The sequence below is a fragment of the Rhinoraja longicauda genome, chromosome 21 (genome assembly GCF_053455715.1).
Source record: "Rhinoraja longicauda isolate Sanriku21f chromosome 21, sRhiLon1.1, whole genome shotgun sequence".
NCBI classification, from domain to species: domain Eukaryota; kingdom Metazoa; phylum Chordata; class Chondrichthyes; order Rajiformes; family Arhynchobatidae; genus Rhinoraja; species Rhinoraja longicauda.
The window spans coordinates 22,170,067-22,184,543 of record NC_135973.1 but is presented as its reverse complement, the minus strand read 5'-3'; the positions used below and the strand labels follow the sequence as shown (position 1 = coordinate 22,184,543).

General features: G+C 44.6%; 1 protein-coding gene across 2 annotated transcripts; it reads left to right on the top strand.

The window, feature by feature from the left end:
* The first annotated feature begins 948 nt into the window (after positions 1–948).
* LOC144604050 (cytochrome P450 2K1-like) lies at positions 949–13,136 on the top strand. Of its 2 annotated transcripts, none has more exons than XM_078418089.1 (9): positions 949–1,611; positions 2,228–2,390; positions 3,202–3,351; positions 3,985–4,109; positions 4,746–4,919; positions 6,456–6,597; positions 9,295–9,482; positions 11,419–11,560; positions 12,673–13,136. In XM_078418089.1, exons 2-9 carry the CDS (start codon positions 2,372–2,374, stop codon positions 12,675–12,677), a joined length of 945 nt encoding a protein of 314 aa, XP_078274215.1. In that variant the 5' UTR covers positions 949–1,611; positions 2,228–2,371; the 3' UTR covers positions 12,678–13,136. The 2 variants fall into 2 exon arrangements, with proteins under 2 accessions (XP_078274215.1, XP_078274214.1); XM_078418088.1 differs by having other exon boundaries at positions 3,949–4,109.
* Positions 13,137–14,477: the final 1,341 nt, after the last annotated feature.

Genomic DNA, 14,477 nt, shown 5'->3' with positions numbered 1-14,477 from the left:
CTGACAAAGGCAAGTGGGGTTGGTGGGTTAACTGCCTGCCCTCTTCCAGCCTCATCGTTTAATTACTCCACAATTTGGCAGCTCTCTCTCTCTCTCTCTTCCATTTTATTTTAATCTGCATTTTCTCTGTAGCTGTAACACTATATTACCTGTAGTACTTGTGTATGGCTTGATTTTACTCACACATGGTATGATTTGAGTGACTAGCATACAACACGGAGGTTTTTCACAGTATCCTGTTACGTGACAATAATAATCCAATACCAATACCATATGCAAAATGATATCTGATGCATACATACCTTGTGTTTTAAATCCTTAACCCGCAAGCAAGCCTTGCCTCCCCTGCTCTCTCTTCCAACATAATTACATTGATGGGAGGTTGCAAGAGTTCCTGTCACAGTTATCCAAAACAGTTCCGTAATAGAGTACTTACTCTCTGATTTAGGGACACATTCAGAGACGGACATCAAGTGCCGCTGGAAGGTCATCAACTCGGTGAAGGACGCTCTTTGGTCGGCCCGAACCTTGTTGGTCTCCCATCAGAGCGAGATGTCCGTCGGGGAATGTTGCCAACTGGCCCGCTCCAGACAGCAGGAGTACATGCTGAGGGACGCACTGAAGCTCGGTGCAGCCAACGCCAAGGCTCTGTGGGGGAGGACCACAGTCTAGGGTCCTTCCGCTGCTGCACATTGGGGGGGGGGGAGGGGGGGGCAGGGTGTGGTGGGGACACCCCTCAAACAAGGGAAGGGATTTCACCCCAGTGGGCCACATGATTGGCAAGGGTGCCGGGTATAGTTATGGTTTTTGGGAACACTACCAAGTATACCTCTTCCTCACTGATTCTCAACACAGGCACACCACAGGGCTGTGTGCTCAATCCTCTCCTGTACTCACTGTTCACGCACGACTGTACTGCTAAGCACAGCTCAAACGTCATCTTAAAGTTTGCTGACGACACGACCATCTTGGGCCTCATCACAGACAACAATGAGACGGCCTACAGAGAGGAGGTAAAGGCACTAAACAGCTGGTGCCAGGAAAATAACCTCTCTCTCAATGTCAGCAAAACTAAAGAGATGATCGTGGACTACAGGGGACAGCGGGGGAGTGGACACCTCCCCATCCACATCGGTGATGCTGAGGTTGAAAGGGTCAGCAGCTTTAAGTTCCTCGGTGTGCACATCACTGAGGACCTTTCCTGGACACTGCACACGGACACAATAACAAAGAAGGCCCACCAGCGGCTCTTTTTCCTGAGAAGACTGAGGAAGTTTGGCATGAACGCCAGCATCCTCACAAACGTCTACAGATGCACCATCGAGAGCCTGCTGACGGGCTGCATTACAGTCTGGTACGGGAACTGTTCTGCCCACAGCCACAAATCACTACAGAGAGTGGTGTAGACGGCACAGCACATCACTGGCAACTGTCTCCCGGCCGTTCAGGACATTTCTACCGGCGGTGCCTGCGGAAGGCACGCAGCATCATCAAGGACCACAGCCACCCAGCACACAGGCTGTTCTCCTTGTTACCGTCAGGCAAGCGATACAGGAGTATGGCTGCGCGTACCACCAGACTTAAGAACAGTTTCTACCATCAGGCCATCAGGTTTCTGAACTCATAAACATATTTCACATCATATATGTTGATTATTTTAATATTGTCTTTTTACCTTACTAATGTCATTTTTATCTTATTTATCCTTGGAATATTACTGCTGAGGTGACCTGTTGTCCTGTCAAATACATTTCATTGTATCCTTGACCATGTGCCAACCTACATATGACAAATAAAATTATTATATTATTAAATATTATTATAAATCGTTAATGAATGTATGTATAATCAGGTAGGTTTAGGCGGACTGAGCGGAGGTTTTCAGCGAAACGAGCCTGCGCTTGGCCTCGCCGATGTACAGGAGTAGACACCTGAAACAGCGGATACAGTAGATGAGGTTGGAGGAGGTGCAAGTGAACCTCTGCCTCGCCTGAAAAGGCTGTCAGAGTTCTTGGATGGAGTCAATGGGGGAGGTAAAGGGGGAGGTGTTGCTTCTCCTACAGTTGCAGGGGAAAGTACCTGGGGAAGGGGTGGTTTGGCTGGGAAGGAACAAATTGACCAGGGAGTTGCAGAGGGAACGGTTTTGTACATATTTTTTAACCTGAATAAAGTTTATTTAGATTATTAGAAAAATTGCATTGATGGGATGCCCCTCATTCCCTTTCAGTTGGCTGAGCAGTATGGACCTGTCTTCACCATTCAGCTGGGACTGGAAAAAGTGGTGGTCCTGACGGGATACAAAGCAGTGAAGGAGGCTCTGGTGGATCAGGCGGATGAGTTTGCAGAGAGAGCAAAGATTCCCGTGTTGGAAATGCAGGCGAACGGTTATGGTAATGGGCATCTCCCATGCTTTCTGACAAAGCCTTGATGTTGTTTAACTCTATTGCAAAATTTGAAGCTGTTCATGGTCAAAAATTCATAAGTCATAGGATTGATCGATAATTGATCGATGGCTTAATACTTTATTATGAAATGGAATAGAATGGAATACTTTATTGTCACATGTGACAAGGCACAGTGAAATTCTTTGCTTGCATACCCAATGTTTACAAATAGCGGCCACCTACGGCGCTGAGAAAGTTACAAAGTAACTCCTTTTATTATTATCACATGTGACAGTGAAATTCTTCGTTTTGCATACTGTACTCAAAGTATGCAAAAAGTATAGAAAGGGGGAATTTTTTTAGCCAGTGGGTGGCAAATCCGTGGATTTCATTGTCACAGATGGCTGTGGAGGCCAAGTCATTGGTTATTTTTCAAAAGCGGAGATTGACAGGTTCTTGATTAGTAAGGGCGTCAAAGGATTTGGGGAGAAGGCAGGAGAATGGGGTTGAGAGAGAAAGATGGATCAGCCGAGATTGAATGGTAGAATAGACTCGATGGGTTGAATGGCCTAATTCTGCTCCTGTCACTAATGAAAATCAGTGCAGAGCTATGCAAAATCAATTTCAGAGCAGATGAATTTCGATGCCAAAGTATTTAGTAAATTACTGCAGCAGGATAACCAAATGGAAACTATAAAAACCATTGAAGAGTGTAGTTCGGACTGGACAAGACTTAATCTCCCCTCAAATGAAACAAAGGAAGTGATTTGGTTCATTTTACATGTGGTTACATGTAATTTCGCATGTGTATTTTTAGGAATTTCCTTTGGACATGGAGAGTCGTGGAAGCAAATGCGAAGATTTACTTTAACGACACTACGCAATTTTGGAATGGGCAAGAAAACGATCGAAGATAAGATTACTGAAGAGGCCAAATATCTGGTGCAAGAGATGGAATCTCACCAAGGTTGGAAACTTAATTTCATTATTTTGCTCACTGGTACCTTGTCGAACAAAATGTAACACAGTGGCATAGCTGGTAGAACTGCTGGCTCACAGTGCCTGTGAACTGGGTTCGATCCTGACCTTGTGGAAACAGGCCCTTCGGCCTACTGAGTCTGCACTGACCAACGATCACCCATACACTAGTTCTCTGTTATCCCACTTCTCATTCATTTAGGTTGAATTTAGTTTGGTTTAGTTTTGTTTAGAGATACAGTGTGGAAACAGGCCCTGCAGCCCACTGAGTCCATGCCAACCAATGATCACCTGCACAATAGTTGTATCCGACACACTAAGGACAAATAGCAGAAGCCAATGAACCAACAAACCTCCATGTCTTTGGAATGTGGGAGGAAATCGGAGCACCCGGAGAAAAAACACATGAGGTCACATGGAGAACGTGCAAACTCCACACTGACAGGACCCATAGTCAGGATCGGACCCAGGTCTCTGGCACTGTGAGGCAGCAACTCTACCGCTGCGCCACTGTGTCGCCCCAACGTCTTATAATTCTGTTTATGGTCCAGCATTAAATTGTACATTCATGTACATTTATTGGCAGACCAACCCTTTGATACCTCTGTGCCTGTTACCTCAGCCATGGCCAACATTATCTGCTCTATAGTGTTTGGAGAACGATTTGACTACAGGGACGAAGTATTCCTCACCATAACAAAACTGATTCGTGAAAATTTTAATCTGCTTGGATCTTCCAGAGTCCAGGTAAACATTCAGAGTTAGAACAGAACTCTGAGCTTTTAATTACCTGACATGGTATATGTGTATTCAATGCTTCAATTGTTTCTTTATTATCACGAGTAAAATGCTTTTATTGCGCAGCTCAGCAAGACTATAACCATACATGAGCACAATCCCCCGGTTAGTGCAGAATGTACAGAACAGCCCACTGAGTCTACATGCAAGAGGTGCCATTTTGGCACCACCTTACAGTCCAAGCACCAACTGGCAACTAAGGCCCATTTGACTGTTGTTAATTGTAATACAGGTCCTTCACAGATTTTCTGGCAACTGGTGGTCCAGCACCTCCTTTAATTCGGGTAAAATTACGAGAGCGCACTTGAAATCCCTTCTGGAAGCCCCCCCACCCCCCCATAAATGTGCCCCCGGGTGAGGTGGTGAGAGTATTGAAGTCAGGCCAATGAAAGTAAGAATGTCATTGTTCCATTTTGTGATCTACAACAATAAAACACTCTTGACTCATGATGACATTCCAACTGTGAATGCAAGGCAGATACTCTAATCAAAGATAGACACCTTAATAGATAAGGATATCTTTCTTTCCCTAAGGGATACACTGGTGAACCAAATGGTGCACTGAATATGTTCTATATTCCTCAGATGTACAACGCGTTTCCTTTCCTTGGCTTTCTACCGGGCACGCACAAGAAAATCTTTCAAAATCGAACACAAATGGTTCAGCTCATCCTGAATTTCTACGAAGAGCATCAGAAAACTCTGAATGAGAATGATGTTGGGAGCTTGATCGATGCTTTCTTGGTAAAACGAGAAGAGGTACTGAATTACTTTACTAAAGATTTTTAGGGAGTAACGGGTTATGGGAGAAGACAGGAAAATGGGGTTGAGAAGGAAAGATAATCAGCCGTGATTGAACAGCGAAGAAGACTTGGTGGGCAGAATGGCTTAATTCTGCTCCTACAACTCATGAACATGAACTTATGACATAGCATCCTCAGTAATTAAATTAGAAAATGCTGGAAGTACTTAGTAGGTCAGCCAGCATCTGTGGGAGGGGAAACAGAGTTAACGTATCAGGTCCAAGCCCTTCACCAGTTCTGATGAAATATCTTTGACCTGAAATGTTAAACAGTTTCTCCACCCACAGACCCGCCTTACCTGCTAAGTAGGTGACACAGTGACCCGGGTACGATTGTGACCCCGGGTGCTGTCTGTACGGAGTTTGTACGTTCTCCCTGTGACCACGTGGGTTTCCTCTGGGTGCTTCAGTTTCCTCCCACATTCCAAAAATGTGCAGGTTTGTTGGTTAATTGGCTGTTGTAACTTGTCCCTAGTCTGTAGGATAGAACTAGTGTATGGGTAATCGCTGGTCAGCGTGGATTCGATGGATCGATCCTGTGTCTCTGGCGCTAGGAGGCAGAACTCTACTGTGGCGCCACTGTGCCGCCCATTTTCTCCATCATGTCCCACTTCCCCCATTCACCCTGCTTCCTACATGCAGAGGCATGATGGGTTGAATGGGCTTTCACCCTTCTTTGAATTATATTACGCTTCCAACTCTATGCATCAAATGCCCATAATTTTGTTAAATTATCAGTATTAATTGAAGAAGGTATATATTCAATAATATGTCTGAAGAAAGGTCCCGACCCAAAATGTCACCTATCCATTTTCTCCAGAGATGCTGCCGGACCCGTTGAGTTACTCCATCAAATTGTCTATCTGAAGTATATATTCATGCAGGTTTATGTCAAGTATGATTGTTTATGAGGACATATTTAAACCATCCTACTAGTACCATTGGTGACTGTCACAGATTAATTGAATGGGTTTTACTCAGTGGTAGTCATAGAGAGTCATGGAAACAGGCTCTTCAACCCATTGAGTCAACAGCAACAATTAACCGCCCCTTTACACTATTCTTACACTAATCCCATTTCCTAATCTCCCCACATTCCGATCAACTCCCCCCTGAATTTACAATTCACCTGCACACGAAGCACAATGTCACAGCTTCCCACCGAGTCCGCGCTGACCTACGATCACCCTTATACTAGTTCCATCCTACACACTAGGGACAATTTACAGAACCCAATTGACCTACAGACCCGCACGTCTTCAGAATATGGGAGGAAACCGGAGCACCAGGAGAAAACCCACAGGAAGAACGTGCAAACTCCACACTGACAGAACCCGAGGTCAGGATTGAACTGAGGTCCCTAATACCGTGAGGCTGTGAGCTCCATCGCTTGTGACACTGTGTCGCCCTAATTCGTATTTTCGTAAACACCAGCCTGATACCACTGGTTCCAAATGAAACTAATTTCATATTCTGTTCTTTTAATTTTAAAGGAATCAAATAATTTGGATTCCTATTTCCATGACAATAACTTGGTAACTTCAGTAACCAACCTATTTGCTGCTGGAACTGATACCTCCTCCTCCACACTGCGCTGGGCTATCCTTCTGATGATGAAGTACCCAGAAATTCAGAGTAAGAGTGTGTTTAAATCCATCTGAATAACATATTACATTGGCAAAATTCATGCACTGCATTTCAATGGTGTAAAGCAATTCATAGCAGAGAGACGATGACTTACATTAAGGATAGGGGCTTTATGGCAACTTATTTACTCATCTGATCAATGTGTGTTGAGACCATTTTGGGATTTTAACAAATCAATTAAAATTAACTAATAAATGTCAAGTAGCTACAAAGCACAAAATGTTGTAGCAAAGGTGGCAGAGTGGCACGGTAGTAGAGTTTCTGCCTCACAGCGCCAGAGACCCTGACTACGGACGCTGTCTGTACGGAGTTTGTATGTTCTCCCTGGAACCACGTGGGATCTCTCCGGGTGCTCAGATGTCCTCCCACATTTCAAAGACATGCAGGTTTGTAGGTTAATCGGCTCCTTTAAATTGTCCCTAGTGTGTAGGATAGAACTAGTGTACGGAGTGATAACATAGTCAAGTCAAGTCAAGTCAATTTTATTTGTATAGCACATTTAAAAACAACCCATGTTGACCAAAGTGCTGTACATCTGATTAGGTACTAAGGAAAAAAAATGAAACATACAGTAGCACGCAAACAGTTCACAGCGCCTCCTCAATGAGCCTCAAACGCTAGGGAGTAGAAATAGGTTTTGAGCCTGGACTTAAAGGAGTCGATGGAAGGGGCAGTTCTGATGGGGAGAGGGATGCTGTTCCACAGTCTAGGAGCTGCAACCGCAAAAGCACGGTCACCCCTGAGCTTAAGCCTAGACCGCGGGATAGTGAGTAGCCCCAAGTCGGCCGACCTGAGGGACCTGGAGTTAGAGAGGGGGGTTAGAAGATTTTTGATGTAGGGGGGGGGAATGTCCATTTAGGGCTTTATACGTGAATAGGAGGAGCTTGAAGTTGATTCTGTACCGTACAGGGAGCCAGTGGAGAGAGGCCAGAATCGGGGTGATGTGGTCCCTTTTACGGGTACCCGTCAGGAGTCTCGCTGCGGCGTTTTGGACCAGTTGCAGGCAGGACAGGGAAGATTGGCTGATCCCAGTGTATAGGGAGTTGCAGTAGTCCAGGCGGGAGGAAATGAAAGCGTGAATGATTTTTTCTGTGTCGTCGAATTGGAGGAAAGGTTTGATTTTAGCTATGGTTCGAAGTTGGAAGAAGCTGGCTTTTACCACAGCGTTGACTTGCTTATCAAATTTTAATGCAGAGTCAAATATCATGCCGAGGTTTTTGACATGCGGTTTGACTAGGCAGGATAGACTTCCAAGACTGCCTGTTATCGATTTGATGGAGTCGGGGGGGCCGAATAGGATGACCTCAGACTTGCTCTCATTTAATTGGAGGAAGTTCTGTGCCATCCAACATTTTATGTCCTCAAGGCAGTGTAAGAGGCTGTTTAAATTTGACTGGTTGTTGGGTTTCAGGGGGAGGTAAAGCTGAGTGTCATCGGCATAGCAGTGGAAAGAAATGCCGTGCCTTTGAATGATTTGGCCAAGGGGGAGCATGTATAGAGAGAAGAGAATGGGGCCTAGGATGGAGCCTTGTGGAACTCCGCAGGAGAGGCTAGCTGGAGCAGAGGAATAACTGCCCATGTTGATGGCGAAACTCCTATCTTTGAGGTACGAAGCGAACCAGCTCAGGGCAGTGCCATCAATGCCAACCGCGTACCGGAGACGGTCAATAAGGATGGTGTGGTCCACTGTATCGAACGCTGCGCTGAGGTCGAGAAGGAGCAGGATTGCACAGTTGCCGGTGTCGATGGCGAGAAGCAGGTCGTTGTGTACCTTCAACAAGGCAGACTCTGTGCTGTGGTGGGCTCTGAAACCTGACTGGAAACTTTCCAGGATGGTGTATTGGTGCAGGTAGGGCACTAATTGGTTTAGAATTGCCTTTTCAAGGACTTTTGACAGGAATGGCAGTTTGGAAATGGGTCTGTAGTTGCTAGGCAAGGTGGGGTCTAGGTTAGGTTTTTTCAGTAGGGGCTGGACCACCGCGTGCTTGAAACTGGTTGGAACAGTGCCAGTGGCCAGAGAACTGTTGATAATAGAACTTGTGTGAACGGGTGATCAATGGTCAGCACGGACTCAGTGGGCCGAAGGGCCTGTTTCCACCCTGTATCTCTAAATTAAACTAAACTGGTCAGACAGCTTCAGCTGTAGAAGGGTCCTGACCCAAGACACACCTGTCCACGTTCTGCAGAGTTACTGCCTGACCTGCTGAGTTCCTCCAGCACTTTGTGTTTTCTTTTGTAAACCAGCATCTGCAATTGTTTGTTTCTACATCTGTGGACAGGCACCCTTTCAGGGCAGGACCTTCTTCAGACTCGTCTGTTGAATCTGAAGAAGAGTCCTGACCTGAATCATCATCTGTCCATTCCTTCCACAGATGCTGCTTGACGTGCTGAGTTCCTCCAGCACTTTGTTTTGGTCCTTGAATATGTAGGCTGCTTTTCCGAAGCAGCGTGATGTATGGATGAAGTCGATGGTTGCGAAGGGAGGCTGGTGTGTGTATTTCCTGGAACAGTCCAAGAGAGCAGTGAGGCTGAAACCTCTCCCCATACACACCCATCCTGCCTCCACAGACGCTGCCTAACCTGCTGTGAATTTTCTATCATTTTTCTGTTTTTATTTCATATTTCCAACATTTGCAGTTATTTGTTTCTTGATTGCAGTGGAAACTGAAGTGTTATTTCCTTTAGGAAATGTGCAAGAGGAAATTAATACAGTTATTGGGATAGAGAAAGCGCCCCGAATGGTAGATCGGAAGGGAATGCCGTACACTGACGCCGTTATACATGAGGTCCAGCGATTTGCCAACATCCTCCCAATGAACATTCCACATGCAACCACCAAGGATACTCACTTCAGGGAGTTTTTCATTCCAAAGGTAAAGCCTTCAAAGAATGATCTTAAATGCAGATTTCAAGTTGAAAAACTGAATGTTCATATCAAAGTATAGCCACAAACTATAATCAGCGTAGGATCGCGTACAGCAATGGAGGCTACAGCAGCCATGACAAACAGCTTGGGTGAATTCTCTGGAGATTCTGAGCATCCAGGAAGGAGCATCTTTGGGCAGCTCAGTGGCACAATGGTAGAGCTGCTGCCTTATAGCACCAGAGAACCGGGTTCCACCCTGACTACGGGTGCTGGCTGCACAGAGTTTGGACGTTCTTCCAGACCGCGTGGGTTTCCTCTGGGTGCTCCAGTTTCCTCCCACATGTACAGGTTTACGAGCTACTTGGCTTCAATACAAATTGTATATTGTCCCAAGTGCGTAGGATAGTGTTGGCGTACAGGGTGATTGCTGGTTGGCGTGGACTCGGTGAGCCGAAGAGCCTGTTTCCGCGCTGTATCTCTAAAGTCTCTCGTAAAGATATTCAACTACCGATCCAGGGCACTGAAGTGAGATCTTGAGCTTCGAGAAACTTAAGCTTTTAATCAAGAAAGGCAAGTGGATAAGAGGTAAACGACTACAGTCAGTGACGAGAGCGCATGAACGTAGTTAAGGTAGATTTGGAATATTTCTTTACTTTTTGGGAATTGGACTAGATGATTAATGCAGTCTGAAGAAGGGTCCCAACTCATTTAGCTCTGACCACCTAACACCCAAAGGTCTGGGAATCGTCTGGTATCTTCCTACCTGGGTACTCCAGCATTTTACATCTATTTTTTTGTAAACCAGCATTTCCAGTTCCTTGTGTGTGTGTGGGTGTCTCTCTCTCACTCTCATTTGATTAGTACAAATTTAGACTTGTTAAATCTAAGTTTAGGGCTGATATTGCTCATTTCTAGGACCCAGCTCAGCGCTGTAAAGATTTGTATTTGTATAGCACCTTGCACTTCTCTTTCAGGACTTCCCAAAGCTCCTTACAACCAAGGATGTATTTTTTTAAGTAGAGTCACAGGACAGTCAATCTACTAACAGCAACTCCACTAGCAGCAATGTAATGTCCAGAATGACACAGTGGTGCAGCTGGTAGAGCCGCTACCTCACAGCACCAGAGGCCCTGGTTCGATTCTGACTTCGGGTACTGACTGTGTGGAGTTTGCACGTTCTCCTGGTGACCTCATGGGTTACTTCTGGGTGCTCCGAATTCCTCCCACATCCCAAAGATGTGCGGGTTTGTAGCCTAATTGGCCCGAATGTGTAGGGAGTAGATGAGAAAGTGGGATAAAATAGAACTAGTGTGAATGGGTGATGAATGGTCGGCGTGGACAGAAGGACCTGTTTCCATGCCGTATCTCTCTAAACTTCAAATAATAATCCTTCGATAACTATCTTTTGAATACGTATTAGCCAGGAAATGCCTTAAAATTATTGACCCCGCAAAACAACGCAATGGTATAAAAACCTTGGGGTTTACCTCTGTGAATGAACTAAGTTGGCCAAACGGCATACGTCCATTGGTAGCCTAAACATCAGCCAAGATCGAATGGCGAAGCAGTCTCGATGGGCTGAAGGGCCTAAATCTGCTCCTTTGGCTTGTGAACATAAAATTCAAAAGATATTTTCTACCGGGTGGGATCTGTGCAAGTGGGCAATCTCTTCGTTACTCACAGTGATGGCCCCTACAAGGCATTGTTTCTCAAGTGTCCATGGAATGCCTCTTAATCCCGCAATCGCATAAGGGTGCCAGGGGTTATGGGGCGATAGTAGGAGAATTGGATTGGGAGGGAACGATGGATCAGCCATGATTGAATGACGGAGTAGACTTAATGGGCCAAATTGCCTAATCTAGAACTTATGAATTTATGAACTAGAAATAGGAACATGCTTTAAAGTTGTGGCTCTGGCGTTCACTTTCTCTTTTGTTTTGAAGGGAATGCAAGTGATCCCCCTGCTCTCCTCTGTCCTCCATGATAAAACTCAATGGGAAACACCAAATGACTTCAACCCTTCTCACTTCCTGGATGCTGAGGGGAAGTTTGTGAAGAGGGATGCCTTCATGCCTTTCTCTGCAGGTAGCGACTCAGTGGAATAGTTTGATCAACCCACTTGTTGCAACATCATCATTTCTCTACATGCGTCGGTCAAAACTTTGCTGAGAAACATTAGCAATTACCCATGCAACCGACAACGTTCCCCAATAGTCCAATGGTACTTTTTTGTCATGTACACCTAAGTACAGTGATATTTGTTTTGCATATAGGTCAGTGACAATCCTCCAATATATTAGGCACAATCATACTAAGTACCAACGTGCTAGATGGTAGACCACATTGAGTCAGTACACAAGAGTTGCCACATTTTAGGCACCAAATTGTACCCTTTAAGTCCAATTTTTTTAAATAAATGTTAGAGTCGTAAATTGGCCATGAAGGCCCGTTGTCCTAGCAATGGCAGTTGTGTACCTTACAGCAAGTTCAATATTTCCAGTAGTTTTCAATGTCAAACAGCCACCATTTAAAGAAGATTTAAAGCATTTAAAGTCTGAAGAAGGGACCTGACCCAAAATGTAACCTGTCCATTTTCTCCAGAGATGCTGCCTCACCTGCTGAGTTAGTCCAGCACATAATGTCTATCTCTGGTACAAGCCAGCATCTGTAGTTCCTTTGGATTACATTACACCATTTAAGTTGTGAATCTTCCTGAACTACTTGTTTCAGGTTAAACCTGGCACGGGACATGTTTACAGAGTTCAAATATATTTGTTTATATTGCTTCAGCTAATTTTAATTAAGGGGATATAATTTTGTTTGTTCATTTCTTTACATGCTTTTAATCGGTTTGTTTTAAAATGATTTTGAAATGGCTTTGAAACAGAATGTCAGAGTTTTTGACAGCTGTTACCATCACTTGTAATAATGTGCATGTCTTAACTAACTGTCAATGACCCGAAGGGCCGAATGGCCTCCTCCTGTACCTATTGTCTATTGTCTATTGTCTATTGTCTATTGTCTATTGAACTGAACTAAACCCAACTGACCTAAACTAAACTAGTTTTTCACTGTACATGTGACAATAAACTAAAATAAACATGATCAGCATGGATGAGATGGGTCAAAGGGCCTGCTTCCATGCTCTGCAGGTCTTACGACCTAGGTCTTATGACTCTATGGCTCTATTTCCACAGATTGATTTGCGAAGTTGGGGAAATCTCGGAGTCCATCGCACTCCTGAAGCAGAAGCTCAGGGATGCCCAAATGTCGCTGGAAAACATGGAGAACACACGGATGACTCTTGAGAAGGAAATCGCAATAAAAGAAAACAGTATATTTATTGATAGCGAAAAGTGCTTGAAACACCGTGAACGATACCCAACTGTAGTTAGATTGGCAGGTTATCAATAAGCAAATTAAGAGTGAACACTTACTGTTATTTATCGATAATACTTCGATCCACTACGCATACAGAATCTATTCAGTACACTTGGGTGATTTAATATATATTGGGCATTTAGCTAAAAGCAGAAGAACAAGTGAAGTAAAATTGCTACTGAATTGTCAGATATATTGACTTTTAGTGTCTATATATATCTGAAACCGACATTTTCTCTGTTATCGCAGTTAGAATTTTCAAAATTGTGGTTCAATAAACTTGCAGGAACATGAAAGATTTAGTTTGTAACCTGTATAATCTGTTAGTGCTAAGATTTGCACGTTGTTTTATTATTCACGTCACCTCATATTTAGTGTTATTGATAAATCCGCCGGTTGTCAGAAACTTCAGTAACTTAAGCAGGATTGCGTGGGGTAATTTTATGTTGTAATTTAATTCATTTTTAAAGTCAACCATTTCATGTAAGTGGTTTACTGTGGGTCTTTGTATAATTCTCAGTCACGTGTTTGTGTTACAACACAAGGCTATGATGCACATCGATAAATCAATTAGATTCTTCACTTTTCTTTAAATTAGTGTTTGCAAGCGGATCATTAATTGCCCTTGAACTGAATGGATTGTTGTGATATTTCAGAGGGTAGTTAGAGGAGAGCACAGTGGCATATCGGTAGAGTTGCTGCCTTGCAGCTCCAGAGACCCGGGACCGATCCTGACTACAAGTGCTGTCTGTAGGGAGATTGTATGTTTTCCCTGTGACCGCGTGGGTTTTCTCCGGGTGCTCCTCTCACATTTCAGAGATGTGCAGATTTGTAGGTTAATTGGCCTCTGTAAATTGTCCCGAGTGCGTATCTGGTGTACGGTGATCATTGGTTGGCATGGACTCAGTGGGCATGTTTCTTCACTGTATCTCTAAACTAAACTAAATTAAGTTAAGACTCAACTGTATTACTGTGGCTCCATACACAGGCTGGAGAGGGTGTGTGAGAGGGTTTCCTCCCACACATCAAAGATGTACAAGTTGTAACTTAATTGGCTCCGGTAAAAATGGTCACGTGTCCCGATCGTTTGGCGGATCACCGGTCGCCTAGGACTTAATTGAACGACCTTGGATTGTTTTTGTTTCCAGCCTGTTTTTTTTACAACAAATACTTTATTCCAAAACAAAAACAAACATACAAAGTAGTAACACGATCAAATCAAAAGCTGCCTGTATTGGGAGTTTACAAACAAAACAATTATCAAATTAAAATTCCGCCAACTTTGTCAATAATACATTCAACCTCCCGCGGCGACCAGCGTTCACGGAAGGCCTCCATCGTCCCCCGTGGACACCGCGTGTTACCTCTCCGGGGACACGCGAGCACGGATGGAAGAGGGGCAGGTAGCCGACCCCTGTGCGGCCGTCGACTACCCCGCTACCTGGACCAGCAAATGGCCATCTTGGTCAGGCCCAGGTGCAGACCAACAGGGAGACCCCCTCCTCTCTCCCAACCCTCCCCCCTCTGTACCATGTGCGCAAACATCAGGAGCGTAGGACTAAAATGGAGCCAAAAATTGAGGAGCCGCCCCTTCAGATACTCGAACAGGGCTGCAACCTCT